At 44.8% G+C, this 22634-nt stretch overlaps 2 protein-coding genes across 8 annotated transcripts in view; one reads left to right on the top strand and one right to left on the bottom strand.

The window, feature by feature from the left end:
• The first annotated feature begins 102 nt into the window (after positions 1–102).
• macrod1 (mono-ADP ribosylhydrolase 1) overlaps positions 103–22634 on the top strand; it is an 81246-nt gene continuing 58714 nt past the window's right edge. For 3 of the 6 annotated variants that reach the window (XM_078100564.1, XM_040175418.2, XM_040175416.2), the window contains exons 1-3: positions 110–485; positions 1492–1590; positions 2209–2316. In XM_078100564.1, the coding sequence (XP_077956690.1) occupies positions 110–485; positions 1492–1590; positions 2209–2316 (583 nt within the window). Of the gene's footprint in view, positions 486–1491; positions 1591–2208; positions 2317–22634 lie in introns of all 6 variants that reach the window. The other 3 variants (XM_078100566.1, XM_078100565.1, XM_040175415.2) reach the window with 2 other exon arrangements.
• Positions 16508–22634, bottom strand: part of flrt1b (fibronectin leucine rich transmembrane protein 1b) — a 29039-nt gene continuing 22912 nt past the window's right edge. For both annotated transcript variants that reach the window (XM_078100560.1, XM_040175408.2), the window contains exon 3: positions 16508–21366. In XM_078100560.1, coding sequence (XP_077956686.1) covers positions 19144–21351 — 2208 coding nt within the window. In that variant the 5' untranslated portion in view covers positions 21352–21366 and the 3' untranslated portion in view covers positions 16508–19143. The remainder of the gene's footprint in view (positions 21367–22634) is intronic.

Genomic DNA, 22634 nt, shown 5'->3' with positions numbered 1-22634 from the left:
GAAAACGAAATTGAACCCACGCGTTTTACTGACACTGACCCCCCCCCCCGAGAGGCTTTAGTACCACGAAAACGCGACCCTCCCTCCCCCCTCCGAGCGTAATTCCGACATGGCGCTACGAATGTCGTCTCTCTTTTCCCACGTCAGAGCCGCGCTGTCTCGGGTCCGTGCGGACCGCTGTGACCGGTTCAAACACGGTTTAACTCCCGGAAGCCTCCAGCTGGGAGCGAGGCCCGCGACAGGTCCCGTCCGCGGGCATGTTAAAGCTGCCCTCCGAGCGGAGCGGTCCAGCCCCGGTGACGGTGGTCCCCCTGCCCTCTCCCCGGGGAGGAGAGGCTGGCCGGGCAGAGTAGCCTTCGGGGCCGCCGCCGTCCTCGGAGCCAGCACGGTCGCGCTTGTGCGGTCTCTTCACGCCGGAAAAGTTACCGCGACGGCCCGCAAGGTTGACCTGAACTCCGCTGACGGAGACTGGAGGAAAACCAAGGGTGAGACGGTTCAAATGTGACTTTACGGTGTTCATTGTCACAAACTAAACACGTGGTCAACTGTTGATCGATTATAGACCAACTTACCTCACTGAACACAAGACTACTACAAACTGGTGACCCTGTTTGCTCTTAAAGCTTAACAAGTATCTCAGCAAAGCACCGAGTCCAAACATATGTGACATGAAAGTAATCCTACATGCACTCAGCCAACGTTTTTTTTTCTCCCACACACAAGCTCCTAGCCTTGAAGGTAATAATAAAGTAATAAGCCTCGATAATAACGTTAGAATCGGTGTGTGTGTGTGTGTGTGTGTGTTTGCATTCGGCGTAGCCGGGATGTCTAAAAAAAGAAAAGTGGAAATAAGAGACTTCTTTAGAAGTCCAAGTGTATGTTACCAAAGAAATGCGTTACACCCATCCTGCAACACCCAGCAGCTGGCTGCTGGCTGCATGTCCTCACCAACAGACTTGTAAAGTGTCTGAGTTTTATTGCTCATAAATAGGTAAACGTAACAAGGTGAAACACAGAATTGGGTGATAATGTTTTGCTACATGCTTTACAACCAGTCAAACCAAAAAGGGAACAGTAAACTTAAAAGTAGCAATAGAAAACTAGAAGAACTACTAGAAAACACAGTCAACTGAAAAAGTTAGTTTTATTGGAAATACTTGTGTCCTCCCCCACTTCTGAAATCAAAATTCCGTCCCTGCACGCACTATATATGTGCATGTGGGCTGCTGTATACAATACATTTTAATTATAAAGCTGCACAGACCATTTAGTACCCTCAGTGTACTGTAGTCTCATTGCACACAACACATTGCAAAGTTATACAGAAATTAAACTTTTCATTCAGAGAATGTTATTTTGTCTTTCTTTATTCGGATGTGCCAAAAGTACCACGTTTCTCTGTTCCTTAGAATGAATACATATAAAAATAGATTTTTCTTCATCTGGCTACCACATTTACTTTCTGTCCTCTTTCTCCATCGTCTCTGTCAGAGTACTTGTTGTCCCTGTCTGTGATGGACAGGCGTCAGCACTACAGGACGTCTGACTTCGTGCCACTGAAAGACGTCTCGCTGTGGACTCCTCCTGCAGGTCAGACGCCCACCGTCAGTCAATGTCACTGTCAGGTTCATTTGGGTGGTAGCGCTGCTGGGACTTCACCACAGAGATGCAGCAACACAGAAAGACTTTGACTGTAGAATATTTAGCCAAAGTTATGAGCTTTATTAAACCGATCCGGAAACAGCTTGCATGCAAAATGTAGTATATTGATTTGTAACGTAAGCTTAATCGGTTGATTGTGCGTTAGTTTAATTTTGATTGAGCAAACAAGCAGAAAATGAACATACTAACATTAGATGTACTGTTACATCATCATAAGATTACCACATATTATCATCCACATATTGTAATTTCTTCCAACTAAAGTGTTTCCAAATGTCTTTTTTGTGTCCCTCTCCTTCCAACCTGTTAAGTCCCCGTATTACCCGAGAAATGCACTGAAAACAGTGGGCTTTTTACACTATAAAAGTATTACTGTCCATCGTGTCCTCTTATACCCATAACAAGTGTTTGGTTAATAAAAAGTTATAACAATTGGTATGGTACGCACGGTATAAGAGCAAACCACGAGACATATCCCTTAGTCAAGTCGATGAGGTAAACACAACCAATCCTGAGACTGGATGTGTGTGTGTGTCTCATCGCTAGGCGCCTCTGAACAAACTCTCTACCCGAGGAATGAAAAGTTGGACCAGAAGATCTCCCTCTACAGTGGTGACATCACCAAGTTGGAGGTGGATGCTATTGTCAATGCAGGTACGCGTGAGGGTGTGAAGGAGTCGGGTGATCCGTGTTTGGATCAGTCATGTAGCATAGTCACCAACAAGCTATATTCACATGTAACAGAAAGAGTGTATACAGCAGGGGGGGAAAAAGAAACCCACCCGTGTGAAGAAGACGGTCAACCAGTGGGGAAATATGACCACGGGCTAAACTAGTGGGTGCTAAAGTGAACACAGCGGCCCTGCTGCTGCATCGATGCTAATGTGTTGTAAATAAATTTAGCACAAAAGAAGTGTGCGGGTGGTTGGTGCTCGTTACGGTTTTGATGTTTCATCTGTGTGGGAGGGAGCGCCACAGGCTTTCATGTGTTTACCAACAGGTTTGCAGGGTGCAGCTTTCTTTGAAGTAGTGAGTACACAAGTATCCAAGAACACTGCGAGGGTTTAGAATCAGAAGGATTGCTGACTGGCTCCCCGGAAAGTTCAAAAGTAGGAAAAGTTAGCTGCAAGCAGAGGTGGCTTTCATGTGAAGTCTCAGTACTCAACAGATCAGGGATACGCTGCTTTGAGAAGAAGCTGTGTGGAATAACCAGACGTAACCACGAGTGACTTCTAAAGGCCAGTTCAAATCAGCTGCTGGTTGTTACGATCAACAATGGTTTTTTTGGGTAACACATCAAGAGCTGTTTACAATTCTCATTTTAGGAATTTTATGTTATTGCAACTATTGTTTTTGGCATGTCTTTTTTGATAATGAATTGTGAAAAAAATGACTTTTCTTTAGGGAAAATATCTATCAATACTAAGCTGTAATTATTCAGAAAGCTCTGTAGATTACCCAGTTGTATCATTAATTACATTGAATCACAATAAACAGCCAGTACCAGCTCCAGTATTAATGATTAATTAATATCAGGAGATCTACTGTAGTAGTCTGACCTAACTCGTTTTGATTAAACAAGTCACATGTTCACATTTATTAAGTTGGCTATTTGGTCAGTAAGACGCTCCCAGTGCCAACCAGTTGGGATAAGAGCGTTTTTGCAGTGACCACTAGATGGAGCCGAATCCCAGCTCATTCACTGAAGTCCTTTTCCCACATGGCTGTTTGTGCATTTGGGGGAAATTGAAGTGGCGTGTTGGCACAGATGGTGCATTGGTGGAGATTGAGGCAGGCCAGCACGCCTAAACGATGCTTGATGATCAGCCTTTAGCAGATAATGACAGATCTTTAATGGCAACTGATGTCAGCAGGTGTGCGCTGTGCCAGCATCCGCTGGATATGAGGATGTTTCACTCTCATATGTGGCATCGCTGTTTGTGTGTGTTTGAGTTTTCAAGCATCTGCCTGTGAATGTTTACGTAATTATGTGTGTGTGTGTGTGTGTGTGTGCACACTGAGTGTTGTAATTTGTCTCTTGTGTGTCCGTAGTGGCGACTGTGTGTTTTACGAGAGCTTTTCACAGAGTCGCACGATGCAAAGTAGCACAGAATTAACTAGAGGAAACGGCTAGTAAAGTGTCGTTTAGCAGAGAGGACGAGGCAAGGTGAAGGAGGGAGGGAGGGAAGGATGGAAGGAGGGAGGGAGGGAGGGAGACTGAAAAAACACAACAGCGGCAGATGAAACATGACGGAGCGGGACGGGGACACACTGACTCACAACAAGCGAGGGGAGAGTCTGGAGGAGTGAAAAGAGCAAGATAAGAGAGAGGCATGGAGGGGACACGGGCTGGTACATAAATCTGCATTGCCATGGCAACAAGCAGGTACACGGTCCACGCAACGGGGACTTTCGGTCAGCAGTCCGTTCATCCTCTTCTGTGTGACCGACCCGCTGCCCAGCTGACTGTCTCTGTAGTCATCGTGTCGACTTAGGCGGTGACCTTTCCAGTCGGTGACTAACGGAGCGACTAAGAGGCTTTCGGCGATGTAAGTCGCTCTTTAAAAGAAAAGGCATCCGAATTAAAGAGAGAAGCAAACCGACATCGAGGGAAAAGGGAACAATCAGAAAGGAGAAAGTTAGTAGCGTCGATTTGCAAAATAGCTTGAAAGCTTTTTTTCTTGTTGCATATCTCACAGCGAAGCAGAACCGGCAAAATTGGCGCCTGTGGTTTCTGACATGTGGAGGGGAGTGTTGTGTGGGTTTTTTTTGTCTCGCTGCTATGGGAGATCGCAAAAAATCAAAAAGCAGCAAACATTCAATTTGGGTCCAACTGGAGCCAATCAAACGCCCTACTAGCAGACTGGTAGGCGTGTCTCTACGTCTACGCCGACGTAGATGGCGACAGCCTCGGAGGATGAACAGGTGGAAAACGTAAAAGTAATGTGCTGCTTCCTTCCTTCCTTCCTTCCTTCCTTCCTTGCGTCAACACTGATGGATCAGGTCGAGAGGAGGGAGGCTGGTCGGCCGCTGTTTGTCGTTTGTGTCGCTCTCAATAAAGATCGGATTTACAGTAACTCTCCACTCCTCCCCCTTCCCCTCCTCTTCTCCTCCCCTTCCTACGACCCCACCCCCCGCCCCTCCCTCCTTCCACACTTTTACAGCCCCTGGCTACTGCCCACTCCTATAAAACACTACAAACATAAAAACCCACAAGCACTTAAGAGCCGTCCTGGTGAGGAGGGGGGGCATTGTGGAGGGGGAGGAGTGGGGGGTGGGGGGGGCAGAAACATCCTCCTCTTTACACCCCTCAATCACTCCGCCCAGAGAAGGAGAGGGAGATGGAGGGGAGGATATATTGTCTCTGATGGGCCAGCTGATTAAGATGGATCGCTCAATGAAATGTCTTTGGAGTGATGAGTTCTTGGTGTGTGTGTGTGTGTGTGTGTGTGTGTGTGTGTGTGTGGACACACAACGTTTCTGCAACTAACTTTGCATTAAAACCTTTTTCCACATTGATTAAATGCAAATTTGCTGAGCTCTACTGAGCTGCATTTTCATTCGCAAAAGTTTTATTCCTCATTTCCATTTTGGCACTTTAAAGTCACCGTCGTGTTTATCGCGTTTGTCATTAAAAGCCATTTTTTTCCTGCACAGAGCTGAAATTTACTAGAAAAAGATTTAAAAACTGGACATGTTTAGTAAGTTCTCTGTATTTTTGTGACGTCGTCCTTATTTCAGTGGAGTGCACGACAGCAGCGGAGTCTTCTGATAAACCTTTCAGGCCACACTATAAAAAAAAGTCTCTAAAATGAAGCGCTGTGCCGTCAAGTGATAAAGAATATTCTGGTCCTATCTCAGTCTTGAAGATAGCTTGAACTACTTGTCATCTTAACCATTTCTGCTTACGTGTGTGTGTGTGTGTGTGTGTGTGTGTGTGTGTGTGAGAGAGAGACGGATGGATTATGCAGGTCTGACACTGCTCAACACATTAGTTTGGATGTATTTAAAGATAATAGTGTATACCTGCATGTTTACACATTTTCACAGCTACATCTGCTTGTGCCAGAAAAAAACACCACACAAGAACCTGACAGTGTGTGTGTGTGTGTGTGTATGAGAGAATGTGTGGTGTACTTTTGCATGCGATTTGAGTGCAGGTGTGCGGCGTGTTTGTGTGCACATGAGATGGGGTCTCCCAGGTTTCTCCCTGCAGGTCAGAGATAAAGCTCTTGGTTGGTGCTGGAAACCTACTCACCGTGGCAACAGCTGAGAGATACAAGATTAGAGCCAATGGTTTTTCTGGCCTGCAGGTGCCGACGGGATGTGAGTGCGAGTGAGTGTCTGTGAACTACACCGTCACTTCCTGACAGATAAGAACACTGGAGGGGAGGCTGGACGGAGAGCAGGGCGGTGTGTTGACGGACAGGACGGAGCCAATAGCCACAGAGTGAGCGGGTGTTTTAGGCGAAGCAACGCTGTGTCTGACCTGTAGATTCCACTTAGCATTTGTGCCATAGAATCCGAGCACAAACAAGCCGGTTATGATGCACGGGACACTTTGCGATATTCACAGGATTAATTGGCTGACAATGAAAGTTTGGATGAGTAAGTCAGAGGCCGACCCGGTTCAAAATCGAATAATAATTTCAAGTACTAAAGTCCTGTATAGACATCATTACAAACGTATCTTATTCATCAATACTTACTGAGAATACAACATTATTCCTACATTTGCTTGTATGCAATTTGTTTGACAAAAGTACTTTTGTTTAAGATGCACCATGTGATCGCTGCTAATCCAACAGGGGAATACAGCAGGAAAATTCAAGCTATATTCAGCCTGGATAAGCTCTGATTAAGTAGTGCAATTGTTCAATCATCAATCATTAAATAGTTTGGCCCTGCAGCCTAAAAAGCACAATATTATATTTCAAAACTGCAAGGAGGTGCTGTTTAATTCAGGCGAGGTGCGTGTATAATAAAACACTGTGGAAGAATGGAAATGTTTGTCATAATTATATAAACACAAAGTACATTAAGTCAATAAATAAACACTAACATTCACATTTTTTAAAATGAGTTGCCTCAGGGGAACACAGCAGAAAACATCCATTTTAGTTGACGGTTTTGGAGGATTTTTAGTGCTGGCGAGCAGTTTGTTTTGGGAAGGTGGAAAGCCTTTCTGAAAAATGTTAACATGTTCCTTCTCGGGCTCGCCGTCCCGATGGCGTCTCGTCGCACGCGGTATTCCTTGTACTGCTGTGACAGATGTTCGACGTTGTGCTCGCTGTCAAGCGGCGGCGCCTCGCTCCGGTTGTTTTAGTGGCTCAAACTGCTGTTGAAATTGGATTTAAGTGCCTCGTCCTCGAAGACAATAATCCGTCATATCTCGGTTCGAAATAATATTTATTATTCAATCTGCTGAATATTTCCTTGGTAACTGATTATTAGTCTTAACTGGGATATATGCCAAAGGGTGTATTCTAATAAAATACGTATTATAAATTGATTGTTCAGTAATTATTCAAACTAAAATACCAAACATTCTCTCGTCCAAGCTTCTCAAATGTTTTTTTCATTTGTAGCAATCAATTAAATGTAGTTAGGATATGAACGTTAGTGGAGGAGGCCCACCTCCGCTTTACCACACTGTGATGAAGATCTGGTATTCAGAGCTTTGACACTGTGTCACTTTATATAAAATGTAAAGATTGACTGATCTGAAACCAATAAGTGGTCTAAAAGTTTTATGAGTGCATCTGTACAGCAAAACCCTTCCAATGTCCACTGAATGTTTCATTATTACAATGCTCACGTGACCATCCCTGTGTAGGAGAAGCATCAATAATTTAATTTCAGTTTTTTTTAGCTTGGATGCGTCCTTCGTGTGCAACATAGATTCAAGGCAACGGAGGAGCATCTTTTATTGATTCCAGAGGTGTGTGGGTGATGATGACCAGTAGCTGGGCTGGGGGTTGGGGGTTGCGGCTCTGCGGGTAGAACACCGCTCAGGTGCATTACCCTTCGGTGGCCCGGCGTCGCACTCTCATCGGCGAGGCCTCGCGGGTCCTCTGCTGGCTTTGTCAACGGAGCTTAGCGACCTGCTCGCCGCCAAAATCAGCCTGGCAGCCCTGTGTGCCTTTGTCACTCTGCTGGAGTGTGTTTGGAAGATTGTCAGGCCTGGCTTGTTGTGAATTGCTTCAGAGCGGCTAAAACCTTTATTTTCAGATCCCACCTCAGCTGCATTTCTGTCGTCTGACTGGTGTAACCGAGGACACAGTGTGGACATGCTCAACCACTTCATAAGGGATTTTCCAGCATCAGCCCAAGGATTAAGCACTTTTTGTCACTGATCTACTTTGAATGCCCAACTATCTACTTCACTGCTTGATCTGACTGTAGTATTTGTTTTTAAGTATGCAGATCATGTAGCACTCATTAGAGGATAATCAAGTTGTAGCCAGCGGTGACCATCTTTATTTATTTTAGTTTGTTTTCGAGTCTGCATTTCGACCTTAGATGGCGGCGACTCTTTAACCAAGTCACTTATCCAAGGTTTTAATCAAGAGGGACGTGTTGTTGTGATCCACCCAGCCTCTCCCGTAGCAACAGGGGTCAGAGGAGGGGATGGAAAGCCCAGGACAGCGGCTGTGGAGGTCCCACGGGCCCCCCCGCTGTGTGCTCTCTGTGCTGCAGTTACCATACATCTGCCCTTGAGCTCTTGTCAGCTCCTCTTAGGACACGCTCATATTACAAGATGCAAAATGTCACACCAAGTTTGCTATTGCAGACAAATATATTACATGCGTGTGCTCTGAGAACCTCAAAGCGGATATTCCAATGTGTGTATGTGTGTGTGTGTGTGTGTGTTTTAATGTATAACTGGTGCTTAAATTAAAGGATGATTAAATAAAACCTTCTACCTTCTCTCTGTCTGACCTTTCCACTTCTGTAAGAATTAAATTAGAGTTGTATTGTTTACTCTAAAGTAAATTGGGATCATATGCGGCTGCTATAAAACAGGCTGCGGGTCCCCGGTGCGCTGCAGGGTTTCTCCCTGCCATGGTAACTACTTCCCCAGCGCTGGTTCCTATAGAAGGATCCCTGCTGCGCTGACTTTGTGTTTTGCAAAGCTGCGCTAGTGGACATGTTCTCACAATATGCCTGTCGACTGTGTGCACACACATGCACTTCCAGAGGTAGATTGGCTTTGTTGTCTCAGTCTCGGAGTAGATATGAGGTGGTGTCAAAAGTCACCTCACCGCTCTGCCAGCCACTGAAGAATGGCGCGCTGGGCGTCGGGCAGAGTGACGTTAACCCGTTTTTATCTTCAGTGGGAAGAGGATTTGCTGTGCAGAAGCCAGTAAAAGAGTCTGGGGGGGAAATCCATCCGAGTCTAAAGCGAACGCATTTTAATCAGCGAGGTCAACAGTAAGCAGCAGGGTGACACGCAGGGTCAAAGGCAGCGCCGACTACTTATGGAGGACCACAGAGAATATATAAACGCTGGACGTTGATTATGAAAAATGTTTTATTGAGCAAAATTGAGCAGTTAGTCTCAAGTGCAGATTTGTTTCATTCTTATAGAAAGAACATTTATATAAGCCTATTGGCCTGGAACATTTCTTTTCATTGGGGATTAATGCTTGGATTGAGCTTGTAAAAGTAGCAATCATCTCCAGCAGATGCATTTAGAGGTTTACAAGTAATTAAGTAAGTAAGGAAATGCACATAGTGTTATAGTATAATGTAATATTATGACTTTTTAATGATTATGTTAGCAACATTGTTTTTTTGGATGAGGTGAAGGAGATTTAAACTATTCTCAAATGTTTACCATCATTTAAAAATGAATGATCTTTTTTGATTGCAAAATCATGATCTTTAAAGGTGTTTATTCCACCAGAAACATCTGTGAAATGTTTCCTTCCATTTGCAGAGAACCCTTGTGTTCACCTATATATATATATATATATATATATATATATATATATATATATATATATATATATATATTATATACAGTTTATAATATAAGTCTGCAGGCAGGAGGAAGATGATGGCTGAATGCTAAAACTAAAATCTAATCCATCCCGTAGTGACCTTTACAGTTTGAGCTGATGAGGGGAATGAGGAGCAGGTAAAGATCGGCCGAGTGGAGAATGATGGGAAGAGCTGAGCACCACAAGCAAGCAGTGCCTGGCTAAGAAAGCAGATATTAGGAACTGTTACTGTGACACTGCTAGTTTCATCTAAAACCAATAAAGAAAAGCCGGAAACCTTCACCTTCCGCAGCCTGGAAACAGACATTTTAGGGTGTTTTTGCTTGTCATCTCCTAGTTGATTATCTAAATTGTAATTCATTAATCCAACCATAAATAAATGCTTCCAAGCTGTAGTCTGTAGTGTACTTCTGTGCTGTAGAACCACTATATTTGATTCACAGCCACAGACGGCAGTGACATATAGTGACAGAACCTTTTTAAGTTTCTGCATTTAATTTGCAAACAAGGCTTGTCTCTATCATTAATGTGATTAAATACAATATTCTTTACTTACTGTTAAAGTCTCTTTGTTAGACCTGTTAGTGTGGAATAAATAAAAAGGAAATTTAACATCAATGGCCTGTCACAGAGAAGATGTGCTCGCTGTAATTACCTCTACAGTAGTAATGCTTCTGAAGAAAGCTCATATTTAAGCTACACTAATTTCCCTCGCTCTTTGTTTTGAGGCTTTTCACTTAATCCTCCTTATGTGTTAAAAATGAAATAACAAATGAATAGAGAAGTGCTTCCCCACGCCCACTTGAATTGGCTCCCTTTGATTGGTAATTTAAATTTAAGGCTGTAAGCGTATTTTATATCCTAAAGGCTTGAGGCCATCGAAGGTACGACTGTGAGAAATCTATATGCTTTGAATAAACTTAAGAAGTAGTTTGTGACTAACGCAAATTCATGTTCAGCTGTAGATGTCTGCGAGTTCTCTTCAGCCCTTTCGTGAGGTCTGAGCTCCGCGCTCGCATCTCCGACTCTCCCGACTTCTTTTAATCACCGCGCTAAAGTCACGTTGCGTCCACTCTGCCCTCTTTGATCTGCGTCTTTGCCGTCGGTGATGTTTGGAGGCTGCGGTGAATTTGGCTGCATGAGTTTAGACAGTGCTGCTGCTCTAGTTTTTCCAGTCTAGATATGTCCAAATTAATTACGTTACAACTGTCAGGAAAAGCACTTTACTGGTCATTTGGGCAGCCACATTAATGATCTCTGTGTGCTGAAAAACTTGAGCTTTCATGGTTCATTGCCCGAATTTCCGCGGGGTGCTCTGGTGCTCAGTTTGTGTCTCAATTTGAGTGGGAAGATGGAAGAAAAAGCCGCGGTTCTTTACAGGCGGTTTTCGTCCTCTCCCGTCTCCGTTCTTCTTCGCTTCCATTGAGACGTCATTGGTGGGATGTGACCCGAGAGGAGGGAGACATCGGCATGAGACCAACGGGCCTCTGCTCACAGCTTTAGATTGATTTACGCCCTGACGTTGAGAAGTTAACATACCCTTGGAGAGTTAATCCCTAATGTTCTCCGGTTCAGTAAATAAACAGAAAAAGAAAAGCCAAACTGAAAGAGTTTGCAGAAAAGCTCATTCGTGCTAATTATTTCTCTCCCACTCCTCCCTTGTTAAAAGCTTTCCCACCCCTCCAATCAATTGGCACTTTAGCGAGCAGGAAGGGATGGAGGAAGTGCGAGCGTCATTAGCCTGATTGGGCCGATGTGGGAGACTGAAGGAGATGGAGCGAGGGAGTAAAAGCAAAGAAAGGAGTCAGCTTGATCATCAGCACTTGGCCCATCAAAGCTTCTGTCATCCAGGCGAGTGCGCACGTTCAGAAGTGTTGCCTCCGTTGTGACCAGGAGAGCATCTCCTGTTGCTGCATTTACATGTGGTGAAGACGGTCCGTCTCACAGCCGTAGAGAGACGGGGAATTCCTACTGAAACAGATTTTGGTGTACACAGAAACGCGACCTTTTCTGAAGCACTTCCGCATTGATCTCCTTCTCTTTTCGTCCTCCTTTTGTGAGCAATGTCAAGTAAGTTCTTGTTCCCAGCGAGCGCTCCCCCGCAGCTTCCCCGGTCGGCTCGATGTGAGGCTGGACTGAGAGGTTTGTCCCTTGCTATTGATCGGTTAGAGCGAAAACCCCTTCTAACAAGAAATTGGCTGACTTGAACTCCGAGCCGGGCGGAATGAAATGAGTGCACCGACGGTTCGGCCCGGCGATCAGGACAGCGGCACTCCGCCTCTCTGATCTCTGTCAGACCCTCTGACTTTTTTGTGAGTGTGTTGTTGATACGCGATCAATAGGGGCCACCTTTTTGTCTGGTGGCTGGAGGTGGGGGCCGCACCCCACGGCCCTCTATCTGCCAGCCGCCACTGATATGTGCCTTAGTGCCAATAATCAGAACAGCATTTCGTCTTTGGCTCCAAAGTCCTCGTCTCCTTGGCTGCTCAGGTCGAATACTTGAACAGCTCCAAAAAAAAAAGAATAAGAAATTGCACTTCTAGCGTGTCCGCAATCACCTGATGAATTGCTGCTTTTAATGAGTTGATTAACCTTCGAGGATTTATGTTTTTCATCTTTTAACGTTTGAATCCAACCCTGGTCCACTGAATCGGTTGTGCAAGTGATGTTGACGAGAACTGAGACACAATGAGAAAAAAAATTGCACGTGGGAATTAAAAGCACATTGGGAGAAGATTATCCTCATTGTAGGCAGTGTTATTTTAATGACACAGTGCAGCCTGCCAAAAAGCTGCCAAATTATCTCATCTTGCAAATCAAAGCTTCGTGAACAAAAGGGGAATCTTTGGAACCTCCAAAATGGGCCTTAATCAAACCCTTAGTCCTCTTCCCGTCTCTCCTCCAGCCAATGCGAGGGTCCCGCCTTGTCAGCCTGCGTGTCCTCAGCGCACGCCATGCTTTTGTCACATAATCACACTTCAGGGAGAATGCACGCTGCACCGAATTACCATCTTGTAATTGCGATCTGTCCGCCGTCGTTGTGAAGCGCTGCCCGATGAGCGTGATGTCGGCCCGGCCGCGTTATCAGAGCTTAGGAAAATGACTATTGATGGGGACGATTTCCTTCACTCATCCTGTCTTTGCCGTTGTCCACGAGTTAGAAACGGTTCGAGAGGTTCTTCAATCACTTTGTACAGCATATGATGTTTGCTGAAGCAGTTCACCACCTTCTCTGTAGGTTCAGGGAGAGAATCCACATCTGGTTGTAGCTTTCAGTGCGCAGCACATTTTATTTCACTAATTCACCTCTCTTGTGTCCTCAGATACAGATTTACTGAGCGTGTGAACTGGTAATCAGTTACTAGTGCTATTTATTTTATTATTATTTCAGATAACCAAATTATAATATATTGTTTTCTTAAATCTCTTGGTTAACATTTATTTTAACCAAGTGGAAGTGGAAGTGGCCGATTCACACACCGATGATTAAAAATGAATGAATGAGTATTTATACCTGAAATTACAACGTGAGTTTCGATTGCAGGTTAATATGAAGCACACTAGAAGCAAAGTAAAGGTGAATTTATCAGTCGTAAAAAGTCAAGGATGCTGCGATGCGTTGGGAAACAAAAACCTCAATCTCAGCAACGTCGAGCGGTGAAGCAATTTATTAGAGCCTTTACTCTCTGGGTCTTCTGCAAGATCAACAGCACGCAGAGGTTCTTTGTCTCGCGATGGGTTCCCAGCCGTCTGCGAGTGTGTGTTTGTGTATGTGTTAATAATCTTTGCACAGTGTGTAGGAGTGAGTGTAGTGAGTCGGCGTCAAGGTTTTATGAAATGTTAAAGTTGATTTGTATATTACAAACTACTGATTTCATGCGCTTTATAAGATGTGCAGTCAATGCGTTTCTTTCAATATTTGTATTTTTTGCGTACAAATCCCCCAAAAAGACCAAAAAATGACATTATGCTAATGTGTTCCTTTTCCTTAATAATACTTTCCTTTTAAAACTGGTCATGAATATATACTTTAATTATTCAAAAGGCCAAATCATTTCAGAAAGACAATGTCAAGTAGTTCTTCAGCAAACGTCACTCAAACTGGAGTAAGTAGTGTATTAGTTTTATTCAAAAAATATCTGAAAATGAGATTGTTCACGTACTGTGAGTGCAAAACCAAATATTTACTGTGTGTATTATTTATTTATTATTTACATTTTTTTAGAATTGTGAGGTAATTACTGATTGTGACATTTTGCCTCGATGTTTTCTTCCATCTTTTTATTTTATTAGTATTTTTTGGGCATTGTTTATTCCCATGGTTCCCAGTAGAAAGATAACTGTACATGAAGGGATGGAGATGAGGAATGACACCCAACAACAAGGTTCCCAGGCTGGATTTGAATGTGGGATATTTTATTCAATAATGGCTCCCTGAAGCCCGACTTATCATGTTCCTTTTAACCTTGTGGAGAACAATGGAGATCTATGGCACAGAGAAACAACATTATTTTATTGTCATTGGTCCCTTCGTGAGATTTATTGAAGAGAAGAAAATGAATATGACCCGCTTTGGTGTTTTGTTGTATGCCGTCATCCAAGTTATATACATCGGAAAGAGAACAGTGAAATAACCGTGTTTTAATGTTTTTTTTAAAATTGCTCATTAAATTGTGCAGCCCTGAACCAACAGCCCATTGAGTGCTGGACCTCTGGTGTGATCACAAACCACAGTGTGGAATTCTTCACCAAGTAATAAATAATTCACTGTGCTCCGAGAGCTCATTTATTCTCGTGGCTGCGACGTGGCCGCCTCTGCCGGAGAAAGGCTGAGAGTCGGTACTCCTGAGAAATCACAAGTTGCCTCCGCCACAAGTGGTGCGGTCCGGAGTGCGGAGCCCCCCGGGAGGCGGGCCGTGAGCCGACCACGAGGACGGGGGCTCTGGAGGACTCTGTCCGGCACCTGACGCGCTCCTCTTAGCCGGAGCTGTTTCTCCTTAGATCCCACTTGAAGGCAGGTGATGAAAGTGAACGCTTTCTCAAGTGAAGAGGAGGAATCCATCAAGAATTCACTTAATGTCTAAACGAGAATAAAGCAAAAGCTGCTTTACTATCAATGCTGTTAATTTTCTTCATTTTCAGATGTGCCTTTTTTTTTCTCCTAAAAGCAAGAAGATCCAGCGGTATAAAAGCTCATAATGAAGCTAAAGTGAAGGATGAAAAACCACACAAGGCTGATAGACGACAACTGCATTACAATTCCTTGCACCTTATTAGAGCCGTCCTGCCGAGGAAGCAAAGTGTCTCCCTGATAGACATCATAATGCATACACTTGAGGTTGTTATAATCCCTCTCTAAAGGCTCTCTTAGATTGTTCTCGGCCATGTTTTTCTCCAGCGATGTCCTCTCCATCCATTGCTGCTTTTGCAGTGTTTGTTTACATCTCCGTCGCGCATTGGGACCATCAGTCCCTGTCACTCCGAGGCCTACAGCTTTTGTCCATCAACTCCGATTAGATTTGCAGATGACGATGGGATTTGGGTCTGAGTTTTTGTAAATCTGTGAGAGATTGTTTTTAGTTTAGCAATGATTTTAATGCTCGCCTTATGTTTGATTCAGATATGTTGCTGTAGTCGCGTGCAACCGTGCACTCTAATGTCCATGTAGTGCATCTGTTTATGTCTTTCTCCTCGGTGCCCGTGGCAGCTGTGAGTGGAATCTGCAGTCTGGAACAAACATGGATTTAGAAACATGAACAACTGTATGTAAAAAAAAAAAAAAAACCATGCTAACATACTTTTGTCTAAATGCACGCGTTGCTAACGAAGCTTATAACGCATGCAAAGACTTTCTTAGGAAGGCACTTTTATTATATTACACTATTGTGCAATCCAGCGTTACATCAGTCTTAACAGCCCCGATGTGGTGAAGTGAGTTTGGACTTTAACATGCAACTGACCATTTTATTGCAAATTGATGAGTTGGGCTCATTAGTGAAGCAATGTCCCGACTAGATTTCAATTCAAAGGAAAGGCATTGAAACCGAAGGAGCAGCTGTCCTGTCCTTGTAAGCACAATCCATGTAGAACGTGTTTGATATCTTGTTAGCGTGTTTTTACGATTTCAGTAACACAATGGAGGCGTATCTGGAAGATCTGCCCCGATCCCATGTGCTGCTGTGCTCGAGTACATTTCAGACTCGACATGTCGGAGTATACGTCTCTTCGTCGGGCGTATTGTGAGTTGGAATAATTAAGCTGAAGATGATAAAGGCCCAGACATGCAATCACAAAACATTTCTGTCTACAGAGTACATTTCCTTTTGACTCTCTCCCTCGCAAACACCCGACACAAGCAGTTACTCAAAGATGGACACTTATACACTCCCCCGCTCGTTATATTGATCCATGCTTACACAAGTATTAGCACTCACTTAGAATGAGATGCCTGCCTTCAGAAGCACAGAGCAGAAATGCACCCACACGCACTCCGCCAGACGCACACGCACAGTTTCTCACATTGTCAAACATACGACGCGCACGAACACACGGCCCTCCGAGGAGGAAAACGCATGCGCCCGCTTCAGGCTGGCAGATTCCTCCCCCTTCGAAGCGGAGCCGCTGATGCATTCATCCCGCGTGTGGGATTCAACAAGGTCCACTCCGTCTCATAAATCATATTAATAATCTTTGGCTTCCCATTGATTTTTTTTTCTCTTTTTTTCAATGCACCCCAGTGCGTTATTTGATATGTCCAGCCTTTGTCTCAGATTTAATGAACTGCGGAACCACAAACACATACACGCACACACATAGAAAAGGAAAACTCATGAAACTACTTTTCCTTTTAGAAGTCTTTATTCATCTGTGTAGAAAAAAAGACAATAAATGGAACAGCGTTTTGCACCCGTTTTTATGTTTATACATAACATTTTCATTTTTTTTATCATCACGTCTGAGGGTGACATTTTTAATGGAAAAAGGATTTCTGCACAGAGTGAAAGAAGGCTTCAGTGCTCTTCAAAACAAATATAAAACAAAAACGAATGCTGCAAAACAATCAAAACAACCCTAGAAAACCCACACTGAGCTCGTCCGATGTTGCTGGCTCACAGTAACACAAGCTGGAAAAAGACAGAGAGCCACTGAGAGTCTCTCCTTACATATCACTTATCCACACTTATCCCCATCCTTCCCTCCTCCACTTTACTCCGTCCTCCTTCAATCTCTGGCTGCTGGTGAGGGTTTTGCTTTGAGGTTTCTCCTCCCACAGGGGATGTCAGCGGGGGCCGTTTCCCGCTCCGTGCAGCGTGCGTTGTGCACGTTTGCCTGTTAAACCGCACAGTGCAGCGGTCGGGCAGCGATTCCCGCGCCCGTTCTGTAGTGGGGGCTAAAGACTGGACGCCATAATTCGAACATGTTTAGGTTTTAGACGAGGTGGAATTTAAATGTTTTTTTTTTTTTTAATAATAACTGTAATGTGTATTTGTTTAACTTTTCCCAATAAAGATTAAGTTGAGAAAAAAATTGGACGACCTAGTAAACCAATGAACTTCCTACTCACAGAATGCATCAAATTAATCAGTTTGAACTTTCAGGCGTTTTAGAATATTATTTTTTCGTTTCACTTTGATTTCAACTCTAAATTGAAATTCCTTGTCAGCAGTTTACTGGCCAAGGTAATGTCGTAAGAATTCTGTGTCTCATCCAATTTTCAGTCAAGTATAAGACTATGAAATACTCAAATTTGGGAATCTGAAGCTGAAGGACATATTCATTTATTTATTTCAGAAAACGACTTGTTGAAAATGATGAATTATTTATCTAAATAGTAGCAGATAGATTTTGTTTGAATGGGCTTAACTGACTAATCGTCTTCTCACCTTTTACTTTATTATCTCTATTTTTATAGCTATTTTGTCAGCGGTTCCAACGTCCTAAAAAATATTAGCTGTTGAAAATGTTCATTTAAGAAGATTGAACCAGACTCTAGATAATAAAGAGTTACTATTATAAGATGGATAATTGGGTTTCTCTCACTTCATTTGCAAAAGTAATTTAATAACATGACCAGACCTTAAAAAAAATTGGGCTTAATTCCGGGTGAGAGGTTTTTAACGGCCGTTCTTCTCAAGCTACTCATTTTTTTGCTACACTTTCTTTACAATCATTTGATTGTCTTGCCTTGACTCTCTTCTAGATGTTGTCCTACAAACATTGGTATTTAAATGTGTCCATTTTATGGTACGGGATACAGGAGGCATGCGGTTCACTTGTAATGATCACAGGCAGCTCAAGACGTCAGTCCTCGTAGCAAATGTGCAGCCAGGTATCTGCTGAGTGCACCAGTGGATACGATGGCGTTGAAACTTTTTTTTTCATTTCTTGGATGATGATGTCACGTTATTACAGTCGTCACCCCTCTTCTTTACCCCACCTCAGGCTCCCATCTTCGTTTCCTTTTGTCTGTTTTTTTTCCCCTCTTGCCGCTGCCTTTGTCACACGCCCTTTTTTTTACTTATCGTCCCTTTTCCCTTCATTTTCTGTCATTGCTCTCTGGCTTAATCCATCACACCTCTCTCAGGGCTTCCATCCTCCCAAAAAACACCCCTCTCCCCATGTCTTACTTTCTATTCTAACCACCGATATATCCATCACCCCCCTCCCCCCACACACGCTCTCTCTCTCCCTCTCATTAGTCTCCCCATGCTGTGGTCTGTGTCTCCTGTCTCTGTCAGAACTCTTATCACAGCTGTCAGCTCCCTCGGCGAGAACAAAGTCGTCCTCTGCTCACGACACCACAAAAGACACAAGAGAAATAAAAGGAGCCTCCGCCAAAAGAAAAAGAGGCTCAAAGTAGGCAAAAATTAAGAAAGCAGGGGAGTAAACCGGAGGAAAAGAGGGGGCTAGGAACACATCTTTTCATGTCAACCACGATGCATTGTCATCTGTGGGCTATAACAACCATTGATTTCTCTCTCTGTCAAATCTTTTATCTATACAGCACAGAGCTTACAGTTGGTTGGAAGATATGAGAGCTATCTCTATACACATCAAGTGCCTTTTTTCTCATAAATATATCTCCTGCTAAATCAGCTAAGCCTAGGATATCAACCTCAAATAAGTTACTGTCTATTATGAGCTGAGAAGAACAGTAGGTTTGAAAGACACTGAGATGTCCAAAAGTGATAACGTAACCATTTATAACTACAAGAAGCCCGAAAGAAGGACCCACTGTATAATGCACTATACAGCAGTAGAGTATAGTAGGACTGTTACGTCTGTAACTCAATAGCAATGTCCAATCAACACAGCTGAAATAAGTCTTTTCTACCTAGCAAACCAATCATAATTGAACCAGCAGAGGCACAGAGGGTACTTTGGAAACCAAGGACAATATGACCACCAGCCAACGGGTCGTCATCATAGAAATGGCGCCCGGCATTCGTGGCTCAGATAGTGTGTCGCCATATCATCACGTGTAGACATAATCAATGTCAGGGACGCCGCCCTCTCTGTAGCCACGGTTGGTACCGTAAGTGGCGTGATGGTGGCTGGTTTGGCTGAGGATGGTGCCATTGAGGCTCCCGGCTCCGTGGCTGCTCCGGTACGTCCCGTTAGCTTGGGCGGTAGATGAAGAAGAGGGGAAAATGGTGTGAATGTAGGTGACATCCTCCAGCTTAGGCTGCAGGGCCTGATGGGCCATAGCTGTCATCTGAAACCCTGCAGGTGGGGCCCTGATCTCTAAGATGGAAGTGTCTTTCTTGGTGCCCGACTCTACATAGTCGTCGTACTGTTTCCCGCCCCGGCCCCTGCTGTATGCACCCGTGTCCCCGGACACGTAACTTGTTCTCTGTCCGTACCAGCAGAAAATGCCAAAGATTAACAGCAGGCTTACAACTGCCGTGGCACCCCCTATGATCCCAGCCAATGGCAGGGCTGTTAGTTCAGAGTCCTGTCCCTCTTTGTCTGAACCCTCCCCCCCTGCGCTGACCAGAGCGTCTCCAGTTTCTATCTGAGCACAGGCCGGGGCCGAGTCTTTGCTGTCTGTGTCCGTGCTACTAACTCGCGATGAACCCATGCTGGAACCCCCAAAGGAGGACTCCTGTCGTAGTGGCAGCAGACAGATGAGGTAATGGGAGCGTGGGCTGAGGTGTTCGAGTGTGTACTGCCTCCAGTCTCCAGGCACTAGAGTCTCTGTTATGGAGCCAAGAGCCGCACTGCTACCCAGCCTCAGCCACGACAAGCGGAAGGAGGGTGCCGACTGTGGGCACAGCCAGCTCACCAGTACACTGTCCGCAGAGAGAGGCTTTACAGTCAGCTCCAGGGCCTCTCCAGACACGTGGCCCCCCTCACCGGGAGGCAAAGGCATTACAAGGCCCGGCCGCTTGGCTCGCAGGGTGAAGAGGGAACCTTTTGTCGGGACCAGCAGGGAGGTGCTGGTGGTGCTGCCATGGGGAACGGAATCCACTGCTTGGTCCCCTCCAACACGTTCTTCACCTCCTCCTCCATCTCCATCTTTTTCTGCTGGGTTCATCCCCATTCCAGTACTGGGACCAGCAGCAGGGCCTTCACACTGATCCATCAGGGAGGTTAGTTCTTTGAGGGCCTGTCCCCTTACAGACTCGGGCCCCTGACAGGTCAGACCCCTGACTGTCACCGCTGCCCCACGGGTGTGAAGCCATGCGTGGAGCCAGCGAAGGTTGCAGCCACAGTACCAGGGGTTTCCTCGCAGCAGTAGCATCTCCAGGCTTTCTGTGTCCTTCAGAAGTCCCCGTGGGATAGTGGTCAGATTGTTTCCCGACAGGTCCAGCCTCTGTAGCCGCCGCATCCCATCCAGCGCCCCCCGTGGTATGTGAGTCATTCCGTTGTCTTGCAGGTGAAGTCGCACAAGGTGAGCGGATGGTAGGTAAACCGGCGGGGACTGCAGCGCGTTCCTGACCAGCGACAGCTCAGTCAGGTTGGAGAGACGCGTGAAGGTGTCGTCTGCAATGCGCGTGTTGGCCAGCAGGTTCCCATCGAGGACCAGGCGTCGCAGGGAGGAGAGCCCGCGGAAGGCATGCGTGGGGATGGTGCTGATTCTATTGTCGTCCAGTCGTAACTCTTCCAAGGAGGCCGGCAGACCCGCTGGGATGCTCGATAGGTGGTTCCGAGACAGAAACAGTAGTCGGAGCCGCGGAGTCCCGGAAAAAGCTCGCTCCTGGATGCTAACTGTGGATATAGAGTTGTCATCCAGGTGCAAACGTTCCAGTAGTGGTAGTTTGGCCAGAGCTGATCTCGGTAACGTTCGTATGTTATTATCCTGCAGATGGAGCTCCCGTAACGAAGGCGGGAGGTGTATAGGGAATTCATCCAACTGGTTGGCATACAGGTAAATCACTCGTATGGAAGTGCTGCGTTCCAGCGAGGGAGGCAGGCCAGCGTTACTCAGACGGTTGCTCTGCAAGTAGAGGATGGCGGCCATTAACGGTAGTGGAGGAATGATACTGAGGCCACGGTCGTTGCAGTAGACAAAACCCTCATCGCAGCGGCACACTGAGGGACAAACAATGCCCTCATCTCCCTCGCCCGTCTCCATGGCGATTGCCGCTGCCGCCAGTTCCAGCACCTCAGCCAATAAGGTGAGGCACAGGAGGAGCAGGAAGAGCCAATCGCGGAGCTCGGCGATACTGTCAGCTGCCATGTTGGTCCTCGGCTCCTAATTGAGAGAGACAAAAATTGGATTAAAACAACTACAAAGGCTTCTACTCAGTGATACTAAATCAAAGTCACTTTTACATTTGTAGGAGAGTAGAGGCAAAAGAAGAGTGGAGGCAAAAGAAGAAACAGTGCTGGAAAAAACACACAGAATTGTAAACGACTAAACTGTAGTGTAATTTCTAACTGCTGTTAAAAGTTATGTTTTTATTTCTAGTGAAGAAGATTAATGGGATCCGACATACTTTATTGGGGCTGTCCAGTATTAAATGGGTCAGACCAACCAAGCAGAAGACAAAGGGACATTTAGAGGCAGAGAGGATGGAGTGAGCAGGCGAGGAAGATTACAAGAATTGCTAAAAGGATGACAAAGATGGAGAAAATGGGACAGTCACATTTTTTCCGGGAGATTAACTGAATTGGAGTGAGTGACATGAATCTAAAATGGATGAGAAATCGGGGAGAAGTAAATCAGATTAATTCCCCACGGCGTTGGTTCCCCACCAGAAGCGGGGGACTTGTTGTCACTGAGTGTATATCTGACCTTCCAATGACATTATAAAGAGTAAATGTAAATTAAGGAATAAAAAAATAACAATTCCACAGGTTCATAACTGTATATTCAGAACAGAACTAAAACCCAAGCCAGAAATGCCCACACAAAGTAAATACTAAAGACAGAAGTATATAGTAGAAGGATACCGAACAGAGCCTCATTACAGCTAATGTGTATAATGCATGTTTTCTTTTGGTTGTTATTGTCTGTGATATTTCTGTAAATTATGTTTTAGCAAGATATTTTACAGATGAGCATTCTTCTGCTACATTAATACGTTCCCTGGTCTGTGTTTTATGACACGTCTCCTAGTGACACCGACATCAATAACATGAATTTACAATTCAGATCAAATCATCGCTGTGCTTTCACATCACACTATTTATAGAATATGAATAATATACAGTAGTGAAAGTTTACAGTGAAATTCCTTTCTTTTGCCTCAGGCGAGAAAATGTGCCCTGATGTGAAAAGCCTGACATGATTTGACAGCGTATTTGATAAACAAATGCTCTAAAGGCAAAGTCCCCCCCCCCCAACCCCCAACCCAGCCCCCGCCCCACACACGCATGTGTGTGTGTGTGTGTGTGTTCGCATATGAACTGACTGATAAATGCAAAATGGCCCTTTGGCTGCAGTCAAAATCCATGCAAAGCAAACAAGAGATGGCAACAATAGAGGAGATGGAGGGGAGGTGGTGGGGGAGGCGGGGG

Source organism: Gasterosteus aculeatus, chromosome 4 (genome assembly GCF_964276395.1).
Source record: "Gasterosteus aculeatus chromosome 4, fGasAcu3.hap1.1, whole genome shotgun sequence".
NCBI lineage: Eukaryota > Metazoa > Chordata > Actinopteri > Perciformes > Gasterosteidae > Gasterosteus > Gasterosteus aculeatus.
The sequence above is the reverse complement of the archived record's forward strand: the minus strand, read 5'-3'. Positions and strand labels throughout refer to the sequence as shown.